Below are 24238 nucleotides of genomic sequence, written 5' to 3'. Positions count from 1 at the left end.
TCGATTGTTTACCATTTTCAAGTAATTTGCTCTTTCTATGTTTATATATGTCAGGTTAGTTTGTACTGTCACAAGTATTTAAAAGTGACCCCCTTAGACTAGAGCTGCAGTGAAAATCTTTAAATACCTGTTGCAGAAAGCAAATTGTAACCCTCAGGAATGTTCATCAGTGAGCACCTAGTGGCCAGGACTCTTCTTAATAGAACTTTGCGTTGACTTTAGTGAAAATATGTGTAATAAAATAGCAGGAAAATGTGTCTGCAAAAATAAAATATCAGGTTTATAAAACTTGTCGTACACACATTTGTAAACAATTTACCCTTTATAAATCACAACCATCTTGTAAATATTTATGAACACACCTTAATGTCAGTTAACCTCCTATACATGCAATCGTAATGCTGCCAATGTTCATTAGCTCTTAGAGATTCCTTTGTCCTCAAGTATGGAGACTCTGACACCTGCATTCAAGAGCATCTAGTTGTGCTCCAGTAACAACATTTATTTATATAGCAAGTTTTCATACAAATGATGTAGCTCAAAGTGCTTAATCTTATTTTAATATTTTTCTAAGTAACAAAGAATAATGTATGGTCTGATGGCCAGGAGGATGGAAAAAAACAAAAAAAAAAACCCTCCAGGTTTTGAGAAAAAAAAAAACTAAATCTGTATGGGTTCTTAAGGCCACAAGACTGCCCAGCCCCCACTGGACACTACAACTGAGTATATAAGATCATGCATTGGAATGATTCCTCTGTGTTCTTGGGGACTGGATAAGATATAAGATGCCAGCGTCTGATTGAGTGAATAGTACAGAACTTATGAATAACCAAGGGTTCAGCCAGTTATTTTAACAAGGCAGCCACCACACACAGTACCGTTGCATTTACCAAGCTACTTTGTGTTAAAATAAATGAATAACTGGTTGACGTAGGCCACAAAGAAATGATGTTTGCCAGTCTCATTTTGGCATCAAATATGACTTGAGCGTTAATGAACTGTAACAGCTTACAGTTAACAAAAGCAGCTTAATTTTTGATAGATGTCCTTATTTCAATATGAGTGCAGTAAAGTGCTCCAATTGCATTAGGAGAATCAGACACTACACTTTTTACAAAATATGCTTTATGTTTGTACACCAACACCATATGAAAACTAGATGTAGCACTGCCTCAGTCCGCTAATCGTTTTCAGCACAGCGGGCATGATGAAATGAAGCTTAGATGGGATATTCTGGACTGTGTGCCAGTTCCCTGAGAAGTGTTAACAGGTGAACTATATAAATTGATGAAAAACCAGAAAAGTTCTTTAGTGCAAATGAGTAGCATTGACCATCTTAAAAGGAAACTGAAGTATAGTCTGTAAATCACATTAACTTTTGAGCTTAATATGTTTGTGACGTTAACCCACATTATAATGATTATATAATAACTAACATCCCGAGCCATTATTATAATATAGTAATGCATATGAATCATCCTTTAACTGGTTTGGCTTTTCCCTCCTTATATATAAATCCCATAAGAAATAATAGAAATAGAATAAATCCTTTCTAAGCCCCCAAGATTCCCATACATAACCTATTTAATACCCATATTTGAGTTTTTTTTTCTGCATAACAAAATACAGTATTGTTTAAGACTCCCATACTTAATCAATTTAATACCCATAATTGAGTTTTCTGCATATTAATTTATTTTATGAAAAATACATGAATAAAGAATAAATTGTGCACTGCAAGAGATTGACATAAGAATAAAAATGGCATAGCCTACACAATTGGAATTAAAAAAGAAAGTTTACTGTAACAGGACATTACCTTGACTGATGGCATCTTGGGCGACTGGTAATGGAGCGGGAGGGGGAAAGGAGTGAGGTTATTGTTTGGATGGGAAGTCCCCTTCCATTATAACTGTAGGTAGCTGATCTTCAGGAGTTTTTTTTTTTCTAGGCCTACTGGGTACAGTCTGTAAAGCACTGCCACCTGCTTCAGGCTCATTGGGCTTCAGTCTCTGTACAAACATATCCATAGTTGTTTGCCTTTACCTACATTGTAATAAATACCTGAAGAAATTCATTGTGGATCACTGAACAAGTCTTTGTTACAGTTGGTCTTTTTTTGTCAGGGTAATGTTTTTCAGCAAATGTTTGCAATTCTGCCCATTTTGCAACCATTTCCTTGATCACTGAAGACGGAACCTTTTCCATCACTGCTTCATTCCCCTCCTCTTCAGAGATCTCCTGTTCTGCCATCCTTGGTTGCTCGGCTAAAAGTTCATCAGTGGACAGCTCCCCAATGTTTTTCCACTAACTCCTCCACATCATCACTGTCAACCTCCAAACCCATGGACTCAACCATAGACACAATTTCCTGAACCACAGGGTCATTCTGAGCTGCTGGTTCAGGGTCAAATCCTTCAAAGTCTCTGTCCTGAACAACTTTAGGCCACAGTTTCTTCCAAGCTAATGTCAGTGTTCTTAAAGTTACATCCCTCCATGCCTTTTCTATGAGCTGCAAGCAAGACAGGATATTGAAATGTTCCTTCCAGAACTGAACAGTGTTTTGTGTAAAGTTTCTTGGAGTTTGCAATTACTTGTTTGTCCATGGGCTGGAGGAGAGACGTATTGGGTTTCAAGAACTTATCTGCCAAGTCTTTGGGGTGGGCAGGGGCATTGTCCATAACAAGGAGTGCCTTCAATGACAATTGTTTTTCCTCAAAGTAATTTTTCTCTGTTGGGCAAAACACTTCACAAACCCATTCAACAAAAAGCTGTCTGGTTACCCAAGCTTTGGTATTAGACTTCCACAAGACACCTAACTTGCTTTTTATAACTTTATTTTTTTCAAAACTTGAGGGTTCTCTGAATGATAAACCAGAAGAGGCTTCACTTTACAGTCACCACTTACAATTGCACAAAGCAATAAAGTCCTTCATTGGCTTGTGCTCGGGAAGGTTTTTTTTTTCTTCCTTTGTTGTGTAGGTCCTCTTGGTCATTTTTTTCCAAAAAAGCCCAGCAGTTAAAAACTTTCAAACTTTTCTACATAGGATTCAGCTGCCCTTTTATCAGCACTAGCTGCTTCTCCATGCCTAGATACACTATGAATTTCAGTTCTTTTCTTAAATCTATCAAACCAACCCCTTCTAGCCCTAAATTCTCTATCAGCACTCCCTGAAGGATAATTATTCGCAATATCAGCATGTATTGCCCTAGCTTTTTCACAAATAATAGCCTCCGATAGGCTGTCATCAGCACACTGTCTTTCAGTTATCCAAAGTAACAATAATCTTTAAACTTCATCAATTGCTCTTGGTCTATTTTTAGAGAGTACATGTGTCACACCCTTAGAAACTTCAGCTTTTTGAATTTCCTCTTTGTTTTTTAAAATTGTTGATATACTAGGTTTACTCATGCCATACGAAGCTGCAAGCTGAATTCACCAATATACCCCTCTCGTGTTCTTCGATAATATTTCTTCGTTTCTATTGTTATTGATCGCTGTACCTTCTTTGGTTTTGTGCTTACCTCTCTAGCTTTCTTTGGACCCATTATTACTTAGTGAAAAGCACAAAATAATCACTAAATAACAGTAATATCATGGTCACAGTAAGGAACTTTGGTTAATGGCATACTTAACATTTTAGGGCTTTGTTTACGACACGGAAGGCGCCCATATGATCGGAACGTGTTTACTTCTTTGGGATTTTGGTTGTGTTCTGATGCATTTTTGGGCATAAAAAAGTCGTGCTGTGGGTTGTACGTGCATAGGTACGTTTGTGCTGTGGGGTTTTACTGTATATGTGTGTGTTTGTATATATGTATATGTGCATATATGCATATATATGTGCATATGTGCATATATATGTGCATATATGCATATATATGTGCATATGTGCATATATATGTATATATATATATGTATATATATAATATATGTGTGTGTGTGTGTGTATATGTACTTATGTACATGTGATTTCTCAGTTTTTTTATTTTTAATAAATTTGCAAAAACTTCAAGTAAACTTTTTTCACGTTGTCATTACGGGGTGTTGTGTGTAGAATTCTGAGGAAAAAAATGAATTTAATCCATTTTGGAATAAGGCTGTAACATAACAAAATGTGGAAAAAGTGATGCGCTGTGAATACTTTCTGGATGCAAAGTATTTGAACAAAAATGGACAGCACAGTTGAATTACAAGAAAAAGCATTTACTGTGCCAAAGCCACAAAACAGTCCAATTACAATATGCCAGACAGCATCTACAGAACCCTTAAAACTTCTGGAACAAAATCCTTTGGAATGATGAGACCAAAATTAAACTTTATGGTAACAACCATAAACACTATATTAGGAGAATGATGAAAATTACACCAATCCAACTCTTAAGCATGGAAGGTGATCTCTGATGTTCTGGGTGTGTGTGAGGTATAGCAGCACAATACCTTAGTGAAAACTGATGGCAAGATGAATGCAGTATGTTACCTGATTCTATTCGAGGACAACATTCATCAGTCCAAAAGCTGCACATTGGACCCACTTGGATCTTCCAACAAGACAATGATCCAAAACACAAGCCTAAGTAAACCCTTCAGTGGCTACAGCAGAAAAAAGTGAAAGTGTCTCCTGACCCCAGTATCACTCAGCCACTTTGGGGAAACCTCAAACGTGCAGTTCATGCAAGACAACCCAAGAATTTACGGGAGCAGAATGAAGAAGAATGGGCAGCTTTACCACCTGAGAAAATCTAGGACCTCATCCACAACTATCACAAAAGACTGCATGCCATCATTGATGCTAAAGGGGACAATACACAGTACCACAAACTAATAGCATGCAAATTTTTGAACACACATATACTGTATATACAGTGGTTATGGAAGAATCACCCCCTATGAAATATTCCCTTTTTTTTTTTTTTGCTTTACAGCCTTAAATGAAAACACACACAAAAAATATTTCTTCACAGCTTTACTTACTCAAGGCAACCTATAACATCCACATGAAAGATATTACAACTACAGTTCAGAAAAATTATAAAAAAAATCAAAAACAAGACGTGCTGAGATTAATAAAGGATCACCCACCAAAGCCAAAATTTTGCTGAACCACCTTTTGCTTTAATGACAGTCTTGAGTCTGTTGGGATACTTCTCTATCAGCTTTGCACATCTAGATTGAGCAATATTTTCCTGCTCTTCTTTACAGAACTGTTCAGCATCAGTCAAATTGCTGAATGTTGGTGGACTGTTGTCTTCAAATCTTTCCACAGATTTTCAATGGGATTTAGGTCTGGGCTCTGACTAGGTCACAAAAGGATATTCACTTTTTTCTCCTTCAGCCACTGTGTGGTCAACTTTGCTGTGTGCTTCAGGTCGTTGTGTTGAAAGGTGAACATTCTGCCCATCTTCAACTTTCTGGCAGAAGTATCAGATTTTCCTCAAGAATTTGACAGTATTCTGCCCCATCTATTTTTCTTCCTACCCTAACGAGAGCCCCCGGCCCTGCGGCAGAGAAACGCCCCTACAACAGGATGCTGCCACCTCCATGCTTTACTGTAGGTATGGTGTGTTTAGGATGGTGAGCTGCATTGGATTTCCGCCAGGTGTACTGTTTGGTATTGAGGCCAAATAGTTTCATTTTGGTTTCATCTGACCATAAGACCGTTTTAATCTTGGCATCAGAATCTTTTAAGGTGCATTCTGGCAAAGCTTAATGTAGCATTTCTTGAGAAGTGGCTTTTTCCTTGCAATCCTCCCGAACAAGCCACAATTATGGAGCATTTGAGAAATTGTTGTCACATGCACATAATGACCACTCTTTGCCATAAAACCCTGCAACTCCTTTAAAGTGGCCCTTGACCTCTTGGTAGCCTCTCTTACCAGGTTTCTCCCTTCTCATCCATCCAGTTTGGAGGGGCGGCCTGATCCAGGGAGGGTCCTAGTACTATCAAACACTTGCCACTTCTTTATTATGAACTTTACTGTGCTCCTTGGGATTGATAAAGCCTTCGAGATTTTTTTGTATCCATCTCTTGCCTTATGTCTGTCCACAACTCTATCCCCAAGATCTTTTGAAAGAGGCTTGCCACTCATAGTCAGTTGCACTACCAAGCAAGGGGATGCTTCAGGAAACAGCTGTTTTTATGCTTAACTAATCACACTGATTATAATTGATCACAGGTGGAAGTCAGTAACCATGATCTGCAATGGAAATGGTGTATACGTACACTTGCTTGAGTTTATAAATATTGTTTTTGGGGGGAGGGTGATCCTTTATTAATCTCAGTATTTCTTGTTTTTTATTTTTTAAAATGTTTCTGACCTGTAGCTGATATCTTTCACTTGGATGTTATAGATGGCATTGAGTAAGTAAAGCTGGAAAAAATATTGGTTTGTATGTTTTCATTTAAGGCTGTAAAGCAGAAAAAAATGGGAATATTTCAAAGGGGGCGATTCTTTTCTATATCCACTGTATATATATTCAACTTTCCGGATGCACTTTACCTCCTTACAGTGAAACTTGAAACTGCAACACCACTTGTTTGCAGAGAAGCCTATATTTCAGCTGAAGTGACTTGTGGGTTTTTCATGGGTTCTCGACAATTGATTCTGGCAGTTGTGGCTGAAATCCTGTTTGGTCTACTTGACTGTGGCTTGCATAATACTTCTGATACAGTGCTGTAAGTTAACTGAATGTATCTGAGGCCCATAATGTTAGACAATTTCCCGGGAAAAAACAGGTAACACAGCTAGTACTAAAACAAAGTCTTAATTTCATTGGGACACCACATCCAAGCCCAAAATCGTGTCATGTGAAAAACATCTTTTAATAAATATTTTATCAAAAAATGTTTATCATCTATTGTCTGTGTTCCAAAATAATGGAAAAAAAGCTGTTTAAAATGTATAGTTTTAATTTTTTTTTTTTAATTATGTCCTGAGAAAGACTGCTCATTCAATCAATATGATTTTTGGTTCTGGATCATCACGATACTTGTTAGCACCATACCTTGTTAAAGTTTGTGTTTAAATACTGTAACAATGCTGTTGTGGATTTTTTATATTTTTTAAAGAAGTTACGAACATTGAGTAATTAACAAAACATAACTTACAAAATTAAAAAAGGTTACATTTTTATCAAAAGACTAAGAAAAAAAAGTAGTTAGAATCGGTATATGTGAAATTGGAAATTTTAACACATTATATTACAATTTACATTTTTACTGACTCGGACTCCAGTAATTCAATAATTGTTTCTCATTCCACAACACTGCAAATAGGCTGTTTTACAAGAGTTCTCAAATAATGAATTAATGTAAAACTGACAAGATTGATTTCACACAGGAAGGCTTAAGGTTTGGACAAGTGTTAAATAAATAAATAAATTAGAGCATCTTGTTTTTGATCAATCTACCATCCACTTATTACTTCTAAAGAACATCAAGTTTAGTTTTGAAAGTCCCAAAAATCTTAATGTCTACCACACTACTTGGTGGCTTTTTTTTTTTTAATATAACAGCAAGGAGTCTGGGGTTTGTGTCCTCTTTGCTTCCTTTAAGAACTTTGCATTTTGTTCCTCTGTCTGTGTGGGTTTTCTATGTGTGCTCCAGTTTTCTCCCACAGCCATACAGGATTGGTGAACTGGCATTGCTAAATTGACCTCAGCATGTGTGTTCACCCTATGGTGGATTTTTGCCCTGTCCAGGAGTTGTTCCTGCCTTATGTCCAATGATTGCTTAGTTAGGTTCCTGTCCTCCTATGACCCTTCCCTAGATAAGTGGGTTAATAAAATGGAAGGATGTATCATCAGACTTTGTTTTCAGCAGTTTATGTATCAATATGTTAGCCGTAGGCCAAAATTCTATAGTTATGGGCCTTTGAAATAAAGCACAGTTTTTAAAATTCATATAATTTGCATTTTGTTCATGTAATATTGCAATTATTCTGATCTATTTTAATACTTTAACAGTTGATGAACAAAAACTGCAGTTGTTATTGGCTGAATTGGAAGACTACTGTTGCACTCAGAGCCCAAAGGCTGAATTCAGCCCAAAGATTGAAACTGCTTGTTGTGCAAGGTTTCCTGGTAAGAACATTTACTTACAAAAACTTGTATAATTCAGCTCTTTATGACATCAGAAAATATTTAAAAGTTAGTGCTGAAGAAGTGTCAATTTGTTTTCTACCTTGACACTCCAAAAAACAATTCTGTGTATGTTAGCCACTTACAACTCCTATATAGTAAGGCTTATTATAAATTATATTTCTTGAGGGGTTTTGGGGAGTTGGAAAGAAACTGTGTAAGTAGTACGCATCATAATGACCTACTAACAATATATTGGTCAACAGGGGGCAGAAAATTGTGCATATTATTTTGACGCTTCATGCAATTCTCAAAGTGTTGTTTAATAACTGTTTTGAAATTAATCTTTTATACATTTTTTTTTTAGGTAATGAAAGCAGGAAGATGTCAATTGTCTTAAAGTAAAAAAAAGTACAGTAATCCCTCCTTGATCGCGGGGGTTGCGTTCTAGACCCCACCGCGATAGGTGAAAATCCGCGAAGTAGAAACCATATGTTTCTATGGTTATTTTTATATATTTTAAGCCCTTATAAACTCTCCCACACTGTTTATAAATATTCCCCGCAGAGTTATACAGCATAATCCCTTTGTATTCTCTTAGATATTAGGTAAGATTCATAGAAATTATGTATATAAACACACTGTTTATATACAGTAAAACCTAAATATTATTTTAAAGATATTGAGTGTCTCCGATATCACATGTTACAGCCATTACGATAGACATGCCACCAGCAATAAATACGTACAATGCAACAAAAATAGTATACAGTAAATGTGTGTGTACAGTGACACTAAACGTACGTACATGTACTAAGTACTGTAAGTAGAAAATTAATTATGGTTACTCACCAACAATGACACGATGACTTGTCCGATAACAATGAGTTTTATTTTACTGCACAACAAAGGAGAGCGTTACAGCCCTTAAAGGAGCCACTTCAGGCGATTGTGTAGCACTGCCATTGTTCTTCTTCTGGCAGTCTTCAATCCAAATCCCTAAAGCAGATTCCATCCAGACTACTGCCTTATTACATCCACTTACAACTTGTTTTGCACCCTGGTTAAAAGGACACTGCGGCCATAGATCTTATATTCCTTTCCTACTTTTTAAATAAAAAGAATCGTAGCCTTCAACAAATCCAAAACGTTTACCTTTTTGGCAGTCGTTAACATCTTCCGTTTGTGCTTGGGCACGGCCCCTGAAGCAGTAGCAGATCATTTTGGAGCGATAATGAAGGGCTTGACTATGCACAAAGAAACACAAAAGAGCACAACTCTTTACACAGCGAAACATGTTGATGCTGAATGAGCGAGACGAAACTTCCTGGTTAACACTGCATTCAGCAAGCAGGAATTTAACTGCATGCTCTGATTGGTTAGCTTCTCAGTCATCCGCCAATAGCGTCCCTTGTATGAAATCAACTGGGCAAACCAACTGAGGAAGCATGTGCAGGAAGTAAAAAGACACATTGTCCGCAGAACCCGCGAAGCAGCGAAAAATCTGCGTTATATATTTAGTTATGCTTTCATATAAAATCCGCGATAGAGCGAAACCGCGAAAGTCAAAGCGCGATATAGCGAGGGATTACTGTATAGCACAGAACTGTGTTAGAAGATTAATGACCATGTTTTTTTAGCTTTCTTTAAATTGTATTATCTATGTTTGTTTTTAAACAATTTAATCAAATTCTCTGTAAACCTTTATTTTATTGAAACATTCTATTTTTATTCGTCTATAAAATTTCACACCCAGACTCTCTCTTTTTTTTTTTTTTTTTTTTCATTCCAGGAGTAACATAACATGACATGCAGCATTCTGAAGATGAATTGCTTTAAATTTGTTAGCAGTTAAAGTCCTTTGCTTTTTGAAAATAATCTCTTGATTTCAGCCATTGCTTTATTATGTTATAGAATACTTAAGCTGGAGTAGCACATTCATAGAATTTTAAATGATTTTTCAGTTTTGCAACTTAAGATGGCATACGTATGAAGAACACTTTTTTTTAGGATTGTTGGATTTTACTGAATTTTACTTGATGTTTTTTTCTGATCTAATCCTGTTTTCCTGTAGATATAGTAACGTTAATTGTTGGTGGGTTATTGAGCAAATCTGCTTATTTTTCTCTAATAGCAGAACTTTGCAAAAGAAAACCATATTCTAACCCTGTATTTACTGAAAGTATTTTGCATTGTGTTTAACCATGGTAATTATTTAAGTACACCTGTTTCTTTTATTTAAACTGAATACTTGCAGAATTTGACTTAAAGAGGCTATAATTATCAAAATATTTCTTGAAAACAATCATTAACTGTCAGAATTCTGTGGGAAAAATCAATAACCATTGAAGTATGAGCACCAGACCATAAATCAGTGCTTTATTAGGATATGTAGTCAGTATTTGTTTTACTTGAAGTATCTTCTCTTTCTGAACATTTATCTACCATAATTCCTTGCCTGCCTATGGGTTTGCGCACTTGATTTCATCCAAGATATTTGTAATCATAGGGAAGGTGAAAATATTATATTAGGTGTACATGAATAGATGTCATTTATTAAAAAGTCATTCTCTTTTTTTTTTTTTTAATTAAAATTCATGTTACAGACCTCCTACTGTATTGATTTTGGACCAAAAGTACTTTTTTCTTTTATAGATTTAATTGTTTTTAAATTAAATCTATATTAAGGATCTTTTATAACAAATAACTGCTTTCATTTTTCTGCCCTTTTAAGTAAGCATATCTCAAACTAGACTGCAATCTTTTAAATTCAAATTATAAGCAAGATGACCATTTTCTTCATTTCTAGAGAGAGATTGTTGTTTGTGATAAGTTGTTTCTAATTGATAGTCTTTAAAGGCAGAGTTGCTTGCACTTATTTTAAAGAGTGCTGTTAGATGTATACAAGACCTGAATGTATGGGAGGAAAGTGGCAAAAAATGGATAATGCATCATTTAAGGTGTACTGCAATATTATGGTCTGGTATGTTGAGTCTAAACTTATAACTTGTCAAAATGAAGGAGAGTGGGTGATCACTGAAAACAGTTGTATTCAAGCCACTTTTATTATTATTTAATGTTATGTATGTTAAGACAACAAGTTGACGGTTATTCAATAGAATAATAATTTAAAATAAGCATTGAATCTACTGTATGTTCTACAATGTGTAAATTTGATTTAATATACTTTTTTCATAAGTAATACTCAGTGAGTATTAACATAAAATCATTTTAAAGGTAATGAAGTATAATGCAGGGGAAATGTTTTAATATTCCATACAGAAAACCAAAGTAACTGATCCTTATACTACTGATGCATTATTTTAAGCTTAAGTTTAAGTGGTAAAATAAAATTTGTTTAATATTTTTCTATGAAGTCAAGCTTCTAAAATATATTCGTGCATACAATTGTTACCCCAATTTTATACATGGTTATGGAATTTTTGAAAATCTGTTAATTATATTTGCTTGCCGCCTTCTCTGTAATTATACAGTACATTTGGCAAGGTAGCATTTTCAGAAATGTAACCGTAGCATTTGACTACTTTACTGGTTGCCTATTTACATTCTTTCATTCATGTTTCAGCATGCATTCACTAACTCCAGTGTAGTTTGTTTTCTCCTTAACAAAATTGTATGATCATGTTTTGTATACTGTGTTGACTTGATTTTGCATTGATAAAAGAGTAAGGTAGAATATTGTATTTAAGCTTGAGTGATTTTTATTTGAAGAAAATTATTTCTGTGGAACGATGCTTTTGAATTTAATTCTTATTATAAAAATTATTAGATTAAGGAGATTATTTTGTAATCCTGATATTTTCTGCTCTCATATAAAATGAGTTTAGGAGCTATTTCCATCCATAGCTTAGGGGGGATTCCTTGTTAGGTAAATAATTGTGTTTTAATGGAAACTGAAAGAACTTAATGTTTGTATTTTTGTTCAATCCCAGATGATGGCAAATGGTATAGAGCTATTGTCCTGGAGACAAATGAAAATGAAGCAAAAGTAGTTTATGCAGATTTTGGAATTATAAAAAATGTGCCATTTTCTTGGATTTTGCCCATCAAGGAAAAACACCTGGAACTTCCTTTTCAGTGTTTGAGATGTACTCTTGCAGGTAGGAATGTCTGTATTTTGATTTTTGAAATGTTGTATATAATTTCCTTAAAAATGTTTAATTATATATTGTGTTCATGGCAAACAACTAATTTCATCCAAGAAACCACCTGCTCGAACATTTTCCAGTACATTTTCATATAAACATCATTTAAAATAAGCCACTAGTCGTCTTTGACACTGTACCATTGGAGATGATGTTGCTTCATTAATCTCACAGTAGACCCTGGAAAATAGATAGGAATATATGTGTCTACTTTCCTAAACGTTGATTGTTAGTCCACCTGGACCCACTTGTGCATCATTGCTTTCCATCAGGACTATCAAAATGTGGCCACCTGATTACTTTGGTCTTTGTTGTTTTGTGAAAATTATTTTGATTCAGAAGTGAATGAAACATTCATTTTAAGTGAATCTTTACATGTCAGCAGCATTTTTATATGGCAGTCTCTTCAGAAATAAGTAAAAATGACACTAGATTGAATAGAATCTAATTTTCTTATAAAAATAGCAAATGCTCACCTGATTGCTGTTATTTAATGCCATTACCTGGGTTCTTAATTGTCCTTGGTTTCTATATTGGTATTTTTCATCAGATTTTTTTTTTTTTTGGTGATCACATTTCTTTTGAATTCTATGAATGCAAAATGTGAAACAATTACAGCTTACCTAAAGGAAATAAATGAAGAGGAGAGGTGTACAAAAAAGGAAAAATGATTGGGATTCCAGTTTAGCATTGGAAGACTGCGACAGATGGATAATATACAAGCAAGGACCCAAAAATTTCCCGAATCATTCGGTTAGACTGGAGTAAGGTGTAGCTTTTGAATATGCTGCTAGTTGTCATATGTGTATGATCTTTTTAAACAGTCTACCAGTGGTGTTATTCTGAGTTGATTGTGTGCTTGTAACGTTTATTCTACAGTTGCAGTGATGATTTAGGGTGTTATTTTCTCTCAAAGTAGGGATTGTCCGATCTGACTTTTTTAAGGCTCATACTGATCACCGATTTCATGTTACTTGATTGTCCAATACCGATTTTGACCCCCCCCTTTAAAAAACATTTACTGTAAGCTCCAGCATAACCATATGCATAAAAGCCTCATGTCCTGTATTTTTATAGTTAAACTATAGACTACATGTTAATTTTTTATTAACAAAATGAAATAATTTAGGATTATTCTTCAGTGACCATTAAAATACTATAATAAATAAAATTTCCTTAAATTGCATACTTCAACTAATATGAAATATGTATCCATAATAAATACAGCTTAAAAGAAAAAATACTTCTCATAATTGCAGTCTGTCATATTGTTTAATTGTTTTCTGTATTGTACCTATCTGAAGCAAAGCTAAATTTTAAAAAAGCAAGTTTTATATATATATATATATATATATATATATATATATATATATATATATATATATACACACACACATACATATACACAGTGGTGTGAAAAACTATTTGCCCCCTTCCTGATTTCTTATTCTTTTGCATGTTTGTCACACAATGTTTCTGATCATCAAACACATTTAACCATTAGTCAAATATAACACAAGTAAACACAAAATGCAGTTTTTAAATGATTATTTAGGGAGAAAAAAAATCCAAACCTACATGGCCCTGTGTGAAAAAAGTAATTGCCCCTGAACCTAATAACTGGTTGGGCCACCCTTAGCAGCAATAACTGCAATCAAGCGTTTGCGATAACTTGCAATGAGTCTTTTACAACGCTCTGGAGGAATTTTGGCCCACTCATCTTTGCAGAATTGTTGTAATTCAGCTTTATTTGAGGGTTTTCTAGCATGAACCGCCTTTTTAAGGTCATGCCATAGCATCTCAATTGGATTCAGGTCAGGACTTTGACTAGGCCACTCCAAAGTCTTCATTTTGTCTTTCTTCAGCCATTCAGAGCTGGATTTGCTGGTGTGTTTTGGGTCATTGTCCTGTTGCAGCACCCAAGATCGTTTCAGCTTGAGTTGACGAACAGATGGCCGGACATTCTCCTTCAGGATTTTTTGGTAGACAGTAGAATTCATGGTTCCATCTATCACAGCAAGCCTTCCAGGTCCTGAAGCAGCAAAACAACCCCAGACCATCACACAACCACCACCATATTTTACTGTTGGTATGATGTTCTTTTTCTGAAATGCTGTGTTCCTTTTACGCCAGACGTAACGGGACATTTGCCTTCCAAAAAGTTCAACTTTTGTCTCATCAGTCCACAAGGTATTTTCCCAAAAGTCTTGGCAATCATTGAGATGTTTCTTAGCAAAATTGAGACGAGCCCTAATGTTCTTTTTGCTTAACAGTGGTTTGCGCCTTGGAAATCTGCCATGCAGGCCGTTTTTGCCCAGTCTCTTTCTTTTGGTGGAGTTGTGAACACTGACCTTAATTGAGGCGAGTGAGGCCTGCAGTTCTTTAGACGTTTTCCTGGGGTCTTTTGTGACCTCTCGGATGAGTCGTCTCTGCGCTCTTGGGGTAATTTTGGTCGGCCGGCCGGCCATTCCTGGGAAGGTTCACCACTGTTCCATGTTTTTGCCATGACTGATAGATCTCAATTACTTCTGTTCTCATTTGTTCCTGGATTTCTTTGGATCTTGGCATCATGTCTAGCTTTTGAGGTGCTTTTGGTCTACTTCTCTGTGTCAGGCAGCTCCTATTTAAGTGATTTCTTGATTGAAACAGGTGTGGCAGTAATCAGGCCTGGGGGTGGCTACGGAAATTGAACTCAGGTGTGATACACCACAGTTAGGTTATTTTTTTTAGGCAATTACTTTTTCACACAGGGCCATGTTGGTTTGGATTTTTTTTCTCCCTAAATAATCATTTAAAAACTGCATTTTGTGTTTACTTGTTTATATTTGACTAATGGTTAAATGTGTTTGATGATCAGAAACATTTTGTGTGACAAACAAGCAAAAGAATAAGAAATCATATATACACACACACACAGTGGAACTTCGGTTCACGGCCATAATTCGTTCCAAAATCTCTGGTCATAAACCGATTTGGTCGTGAACTGAAGTAATTCCCCATAGAATTGTTTGTAATAAATACAATTAATCTGTTCCAGACAATACGAACTGTATGTAAATATATTTTTTTTTAAGATTTTTAAGCACAAATATAGTTAATTATACCATAGAAGGCACAGTGTAATAGTAAACTAAATGTAAAAACATTGAATAAAACAGAAAACCTTGAACAACAGAGAAAACTAACACTGTAAGAGTTTGCGCTATAGTGCTACGAACCGCTCACTAAAAACCACTTTTTTTAATGAATTTTAAGCACAGGGAAAAAAATTATCATTTGAAAAATCTGTAATTTAATAAACCACCAAGAAAAATAACATTGTAACAATGCACGCTATGAACCAATCGCTGTAAACAGAAGTGAAGTGGAGGTTAAAATCCAATAGAAAAAAAGTCTTCATTAAATACAGCGAGGTTAAAACAATGCTCGGATCTGTCTCTTTTAAAACAAGCCTGGTGCATTCTTTAACTGCCTTCTCGGCCTGATTCGTCCAGCTATCTCTCTCTCTCTCTCAAGTGTGTGTGTCTCTCTCTGCACAGCGAATGCACAGGGAGAGACTGAACACGTGCGGAAATCATCGGCGCGCACAAACCGAAAGGAAAACTGGCTTGTTCATATACCCAGTCTGTGGTCGTGAACAGATGCAAAAGTTTGACAAACTTTTTGGTCGTAAACCTACGTAAGTGAACCGAGACTCCAGTGTGTGTGTATATCTATACTAATAAAAGGCAAAGACCTCGCTGACTGACTGACTGACTCCTCACTAATTCTCCAACTTCCCGTGTAGGTAGAAGGCTTAAATTTGGCAGGCTCATTCCTTACAGCTTACTTACAAAAGTTAGGCAGGTATCATTTCAAAATTCTACACGTAACGGTCATAACTGGAACCTGCTTACGTACATATATATATGGCCATAGTCTGCAGCTCGGTCGCCATGTGAGGTGGAGTTGCGTCCCTCAACGTCACGCCTCCCATGTAATTGAGTGCCTGCCCATATAAGGCCGTCCGTCAGCAGCTAATCCAATAGACACGCTGCTGCAAAATATTCGCGGGTGAAGGACTGTGCTTATGCAAACGAAGATGAGATGGTCAGGGATAGACTAGTGTTTGGCACAGACTCAGCGAAAGTTTTAAGTGCCGGGTCTTAGCTAACATTAAATAAAGCCGTGGACATCGCAAGATCGCACGACATAGCACAAGCACAGCTGAGAACCTTCGATGCATGTACTCTGAGCGGCTTTAAATTAAGTTCATAGACAGGCTGCCGCTGGCTTGTCTTGCCTGCGACGAATGCGATATTTGCGAGATAGAAGTTTAATGAGAGGACGCAGGGTATAAACGAGACTTTTCATCACTTTGTAACGGAGTTAAAATTGCTGGTGAAGGACTGTGCTTATGCAAACGAAGATGAGATGGTCAGGGATAGAATAGTGTTTGGCACAGACTCAGCGAAAGTGCGAGAGAAACTTAAGTGCCGGGTCTGAGCTAACATTAAATAAAGCCGTGGACATCGCGAGATCGCACGAGATAGCACAAGCACAGCTGAGAAGCTTCGCTGCATGTATTTCCGAGCGGCTCACGTGAACTGATTTTGCAGGACTGGGAAAGGTAAACCCGTGCATGCAGTGTGTGATGTCTCAGACACACTACTTCTCCGCTGCGAAGCGCGGGTATTTTGCTAGTCTATAATGTCTTAATTTGTTTAAGTAGCTTTTCTTGACATTTAATTGTCTAACTGCACAAGGCGACTCGTCTGATTTCTTTTTATTAGTTTATTACTCCTCTTTCTTTAACATAAAGGCTAATAATAATTCAGTCGTCTCTCACAGGACAAACTTCAACTTCCTGCTCTTTGTGTACCCACCTATGCAGAAAAGTACCCAGGAGCATTTGAAGAACAGAAGTGATAATACAGGATCAGTGGTTAGATTCATAGTATAAAAAGTTTCAGATATACCATACACATAATACAGAAGTTAATTCTGATAAGAATTTTTGGAGTATGGTGAGATTTTTTTTTTTAACAAAGTATTTTAGAGTAAAAGTAGAGTCTATAGGGGGTCCTGCTTCCAGGCTGAGTTTAATGGTAATGGTCTGTAAGCAGCTTAACAGAGCAGAGACAGGCTTTGAATGGGGAGATGAGGAACAAGAGAAATTAAAATAGATAGTGGGAAAGAATCTGAGAGGATAGTGTACCTCCACATGATTTAAGGTCAGATCTCAACAAAGGAGAGAGTGAAAAATGAAATAGGGAGTGGAACAGAGAACATTGACCACAGCGATACACCTATTAGTAGTGCCCACGATTTATAGCGGCAAGAAATCGTAATTTCCGCAGCATATTTTTTTACTCTACCCACCTTACCCACCTTTTACTCTATTAATAACAGGGACAACTGTTAAGCAATATGAAATTGGTAGATAAGTTTACAGTTAATGTATAGCGAAGTACACGTACCTGTATATGACGTCATGATGGTGATGAATTTGCTGTGCAGTAAAAATGATGACGATAAGGGTGATGATGACTTTTATTGCGCAGCCGATGGCTGGATTTTAGTCTCTTCAGACGGCAGTGCCATTTCCTGGGGCACCTCTTCCACGGTTTCTGAAGGTGTAGTAGGAGGAGGAACTGGCTCTTTTTTGCGAGGCTGCAAAAACATTGTGATCGGCAGTTGCTGCCGCTGCTTCTTTTTCCAGTCGAAGAGCAGCTTGTAGGTGGTCATGACGTCATCGACCTTGTTGCAAAATTAGACCATTCGAACCATATCGTCGTCCCATTCCTATGACTGCTCTTGCAGATCCTTAGCCAGTCTGCAGCCACAGCCACGAACGTTCACCCTTCCTTCAGCATATCCAGAAGTTTCACCTTCTCAGCGATCGTCATCATTCTTCGTTGGCGTTTAGGCTCAGCACCAGCCTTGGTAGAAGGAGCACATTTGGGAGCCATTGCAGGGGGTGAAAATTGAAGCGAAGTTCAACACAAAGAAACCACAAAAAAATCTCACACAGTACAGTGAAAAGTAAACCGCTCGGCGAGAAAGCTTGGAGCAAAATGGCCGTGACAGAGAGACAAGGGGAGATGCTGTGGGATCTAGGCATCAGTCAAAGCACCAATCACGGGCCCGATTAGAAAGCGGGAAGCTGTGATTTGTCGTCTCCCTCCCATGTACCAATCACAGCCCGTGTTACAACGCAGTTAGTCACCGAACTTGTTTTGTTGTTCTTAGACTAGGAAATACTACTACTATATTTAAAAACCCGCGAAGTCGTGAATCCGCGAAAAGTGAACAGCGAAGTAGTGAGGGATTACTGTAATATCAGTATGCCTCAGATGGTGAGATTTCATTCAGATTTGGTATTTTCCACGGCAGTCAGGTTAATTCTGTGGCGTGGTGTTTCACCACTGCAAAACCCGTGGTGTGGCGTTAAATTCCGCGGGCCGCGGTAAATCATGGCCCCTACCTATTAGCCAGGAACAGAAAGGAAACGGTGCATCAACAGATTTAAAAGGGTCATTCTAAAATGTTGGAGATCGGGAGGGCCAACATGTCAGGTGTCTTAATCTGACAAGTGTGACCCGAGGATATAAGAAGTAAGTAGATTGAAGTTAGGGAGGAGTGAGTTTAATTTTTTTAGGGAGGTGGAGAAAGAACAGGGAAGACCAAATTGCAATTGAATGTCAGGATGGCTGTTTAGTGGTAAGTTCAGTCCCATTTCAAATTGGATGAAAAGTATTCCCAATGATGCTGTTTTAAATCTAGTAATGGCAAAGAATCAGTCAGACTTCTCAGCGCTATTTGATAGATTACAGGGGAAACACGATAATAGACCAAATTAAAATGAGCAGCATTTATTTTAATAATGGTCAATTGAGAATTGATAGACTAGGTAAGACAACAAATGTAGGATTCCTTTATACCTTTTAAGAATGTGGTGGTAATGAGGAATTACAAAGTGCTATATTAATGTTAACATTAGTGTCAGGGTATTTGAATGAGCAGATCAAAGTGTTAAGAAAGGCAGTTTAACACTAGAATTGCCAGAGTCTACGAAAAAACTCGTAGATCCGGCCCACCTTAAAACCGTTCTCACTTCTCAATGTGTTTACACAGATTACTGTACAAACGGAACCAACATGAAATGCGTGTGTTCCAAGTAACGATCTATTATTTCCACTCTAAAACTCCACTTCACTCCCAGGTAATCAATCAAGGCATGAGCTGGGAGAACTTAGTGAACGTTCTGTGACGGTGGAGGATGGAATAGCCAGCTGCTTGCTGCTCGTCTTAATTGGCACATTTACAGGACAAAAGAAGCTGACGGAGAAGTGTCAAGGGTTTTAAGGTGGGCCGGAACTACGAGTTTTTTCGTAGACTCTGGTAATTCTAGTGTTAAGGCACGAAGAGAGAGAGTGGAATTTCAGTTTGAGTGTTTTTTAATTCCTACCTTGTGTTACTTCTATATTCTTGTGTTTTTCAACCCAACCAATAGGGAACGCTTTTTAAATTTTATCGGTGGACTTTATATTATATTGATTTATCTGCGCTAGGTCATTATTCCTGAATAGCATCAGCAGCCTCAAGTATTGATTGAGTAGGGCATAATACCTAATAAATTGATCATAGCAATTATATGCTGCATAATTCATTTCCTCCAAAATTATAGTCCAGGCTAGTATTCCAGTACATCTAGATTAATATTGTCTTGAGGTAGTAATTAAGTTGTTTTTAGGAAATCCTACTTTTCTATAATGTTGTTCTCCTTATAAAGTCAACTTTAATGATTGGAACACATCTAAAACTAGGCATTTTAAAATGTTTCTATTTTTTAATTGTCAAATACTGTTTGTCTCTTGGCTTATTTCTTTGCCTGATGTTTCACATTTTATGTTCTGAAGTATGTTTTATGTTTATGTTACACTTTTTTCCTATATTCATAATCATGGCAGTGAACACTGGGCTTCTAAAACCGGTGTCACATGACAAGTCTTTTCCAGCATTTTAAATTGCATTCTTAATTTGCATAATCATAAACCCATAGCAAATTGTGAATTGTAGCACATACCCATTACTATCAACTGTATAGATTTGCACCAAGTCAGTCATAGTGTTCTGAGCCCAGCACAGTTGTTTTGCTCTTCTATGTATGTTATTCCATGGTAGTATGTAAAAAGTGCAAGAATGGGCCAATACTACTGTGTGCTTAGCATTGAATGGCTTATAAAATGAGGCAACATTATAGTACTTTTCAGCACATCACCAGATTTGTAACTGTGATGAAAAATTGGAAGTAATTATAAGCAGTAAAACAACCACGGTGTCAAATAAACCTCAATAAACCTAACAAAACCAAACCCAAACCAATATTTTTAGTCTTTCAAGTTTCATCCTTAGGGACAACATGATTCAGCATCTGCAGTTGTTAAAAAATTTGATGTACTCTTCAACTAGATCTCAAGCTGGGTACTGTTATTAGTTACCGGCCTAAGAGAAGGTATGCTTAATAGTAATAAATTGAAAGGAATTGAAATTGCATATAATGTAAAATGTTCATGGATTCAATATGTTTATGGCCCATTTCTTTGAAAATTACCCTTTTTTCATGTATTTGATTAAAATGTCATTTGTGTCTTAGCTGTTTACCTGTACACCATTTGCAGATGTGTTAAGATTTTTGTATAATATTGTATATCAAAACCAATTTTTTTTCTTCAGACCTTGAGGAGTTGTTGGAGGAGTGTCCCACTTCAGTAATGGAGAAATTTCATGAATTGGTTTATAAGAAAAACATCACTGCAACAGTACTATCATTTGATGGAAAAACCCACACTCTCAGTATATCCATGCCTACTGATCATGGACTTGTTGATGTAATTAAGATGTTGAGGAATGGTTTAGTTGAATGTAAAAATGAAACAATTTCTACAGTCAACAGCTTTACAAAGGAAAGAGAAACAAGCTGCAGCACATCAGGTATTTTTTTATAATTGTATATTTGATACCCTTTTTCTTTTTACAAACCACATTGAATCTGAATTTTTAGTTATGTAAAAATGAGCCTGGTATGATTATCAGATGTGCTCACCCCATCATCTCTGGAGCCATTTCAAAAGCACTTTGCTAAAGCCTGCAAAGCGGGTTGGGACTGGATTTTGGTGATACCCGGTCACAGTTTCGGTCATTCTTACAGCTAATGCTGTTAGATTGTTCATGTGAATTTTTGTGTTGTCTTGAGCATCAAGGCTCCAAAAAAGCTTGTGAATGAAATGGAAAAGTTCATTCATTTATTAATGAAGGGAATGTTACTTGTTAATAATAATTTTTATATTTATATAGTTTATCTGTTATTTTAGCAAAAGTGGGTATAAATGTTCAGTGCCTGAGAATGCTGAAAATTTTCATCATGCAAAAGAGTTTTCATGAATGGATTGTGTGTTCAAAGTGGGGAAGCATGCATCATTAGTCACAATTGTTTTTTAAAATATAGAACTCAATATTTATTTTAATTATTTGCTCAGCACTGTTTGTCCATGGTTGATTCCTGCCCTGGGCTTATTTCTACTAGAATTGGGCTTTCCCATTCTGGCTGGTAGCAAAGTGAAATAAGTATGTTCTGAAAATAGTTGGATAAATGGTTGTTTTTTTTTTGTTGAATGTTGTGTAGTAAACATTTTTCCCGATTTCTAATTTCTAGGGACACCTCCAAACTGTCAGATGAAGTGTTGTTGTGATAAACTAATGGAAAAGGTAAATATATGTGGATAATATTTTTCTGTGTCAGGCTTGTTAACATGCTAACAAAAAATTCACTTGACAACTACTATGTTTCCTTGTATCTTTTATTTAATGTTGCACAATTGACAGTACTATATTATAAAGTATATTATGATGTACTATAGATCTGGTAATTGATCTAATAGGTGGTTTGGTAAAACTAGAATGCAAAGCTTACCATAAACATATACATTACTGAATGACTGAAGGTAAAATGAAGCTTTCATTGTGGAAATATATATTTTTTACTGAAATGCACTTTTTTATTAACAATATTGAATGCAAACCTTTTTACAAATTTATCTTATGAAACTGTTTACCTTATATTGCAAAGGAAGAAAATATTTGCCATTGTGTGCATTTTACATTTTATGTAGTATACATTGTTGCATGGCTTAAATTTTTGACCAGACAGCCAAGCACAGCAATGCCAAAATACAAAATTTCAAGCATGCATAAACCACAGGTGTGTAAAAACTAATTAAAAAGAGATAGTATCCGGTGATTTTTAGAAGTACTCTGTATGGTTTCCTATCCTTCGCAAAAAGTTTACCATACCAAACTGAGATGAAGATGGTCATTGTTTCCTGAAAGACTGTCTTAAAAAGCTTTTTTTTTTTTTTTGTAACTTATGAAATCTCTGTGTTCATTTTTGATTTGTCATTGTTACTGTTGGCTAAAATGTAAAAATTGCCAGTTATGTGATCTGTTATAAAAGTTGTTTTTCCTGAACTTTCCTATTTAGTTTTCAAATTAATTTTTGTTTCTTAATTTGCCCAATATGAGTGAGTGTGCTCTGACAAGTTTTGACAGGTTAATCCCCTGAAAGCTTAAATAGAATAAAGCTGGTTTATTAATACTTTACATAATAAAAGATTTAATAAAATCAAGGTTGAATAAGTTTTATAATAAAACAAATGACCATTGCACAGATTAAATAAATATATCAAGTAATTAACAGTAGAATTGAATTAATAGACTTTTAAGATTGTATTTAAAAGTGGTGTGTTTACAGACGGATTGTAAATTTCTTGCAGTAATTTGCAAGACTTAGGGTCTTATTAACTAAAGTTTGACTCTTCACATTTCAGTGTAGTTCTAGGAATGACCAGTAGATGGTATTTTATGATCTAAGTGACCAATATGGGGTTGTACCAAACCATAGTGTCTCTAAGATAGAGAGACAAAGGCCATGTAACCATTTAAAAAGCAACAAGAGAATTTTTAACTCAATTCTGTGATAGGTAACCAGTGAAGGGACTTAAGAGCAGGAAAAACATGGTCCCAAATTCTAGTGCAAGTCGGACTCTGGAACCTCTATTAATAATGTGGTAGCGTACTTACGAAAACCTTCCAAGAGGGTTTTGCAGTCATAAAGTCTACTAAAGGCAAATGCATGAAAATGTATTTCACTATCATATTTTGTCCAGTTTGCAGTCATGGGCACCTTTTGGCCACCAGTGTTACTCATGAAGAATCGTACCTTGCAGTGCAAAGCATTTTTATTGTTTTTAGTTTGCTTCAAAAATAAACTAACAGACTCATAACAGGGTGTGTGAGAAAGATATGTTTGTGCATATATCCTATATCTAAGTTTATATTGCCAGTCTATTGTTTTTATTATTCCAGTTTGAATGCCAATACAGCATGCTTAAAAAAATAATTTTCCCCTTGTTTTTTTTCCCCACAGATTAACAGAATTGAAGTCTGTCTTCATTTGATCCTGGAAAAATTGGAAAACCTCAAGAACTGACTATTTAAAGCACAATGCTGACCGTTTAAAAATAGAACGACAATAAAAGTGTCTTGCTATTTGTTGTCTTTTGCTACAAAAGTTGTTTTAGTATTACATAATTTGATTTAAATCCAATATTGAAAAATATGGAAGTCTAATATAAGTGTTAGTCCTGTTCTGACAAATTGTTCATTAGGAATTTATCATCCATTTTTCATTTTTTTGTACTATTGGTTTGAACTTTGAGGAGATTTCAGCAATAAACAAACATACATTTCAAGTTTGTTAGCTTCTTTTATGTGATAGTTTTAACATGTATTTGCAACAGGCAAGCAGAATATGTTATATTTTCATAGCAGATACTTAAAACTAATGACAGATTATACATTTAGGAATCCAAATGGCTACACACAGTTCTGTTTAAATATTAATGGGTAAGATGGAAATTAGTTTGTTTTTAACGTATTTTTTTCTGTTCAT

The 24238-nt window shown here is 35.9% G+C and overlaps 1 protein-coding gene across 1 annotated transcript in view; it reads left to right on the top strand.

The window, feature by feature from the left end:
* Positions 1–24038, top strand: part of tdrd1 (tudor domain containing 1) — a 136154-nt gene extending 112116 nt beyond the window's left edge. Inside the window, exons 21-25 of the mRNA XM_039775925.1 lie at positions 7967–8083; positions 12034–12201; positions 20965–21222; positions 21944–21996; positions 23714–24038. Of these exons, the coding sequence (XP_039631859.1) occupies positions 7967–8083; positions 12034–12201; positions 20965–21222; positions 21944–21996; positions 23714–23776 (659 nt within the window). The 3' untranslated portion in view covers positions 23777–24038. The remainder of the gene's footprint in view (positions 1–7966; positions 8084–12033; positions 12202–20964; positions 21223–21943; positions 21997–23713) is intronic.
* The last annotated feature ends 200 nt before the right edge of the window (positions 24039–24238 follow it).

Source organism: Polypterus senegalus, chromosome 1 (genome assembly GCF_016835505.1).
Source record: "Polypterus senegalus isolate Bchr_013 chromosome 1, ASM1683550v1, whole genome shotgun sequence".
In the NCBI taxonomy this organism is placed as follows: Eukaryota; Metazoa; Chordata; class Cladistia; order Polypteriformes; family Polypteridae; genus Polypterus; species Polypterus senegalus.
This window is presented reverse-complemented; position numbering and strand designations above follow the sequence as displayed.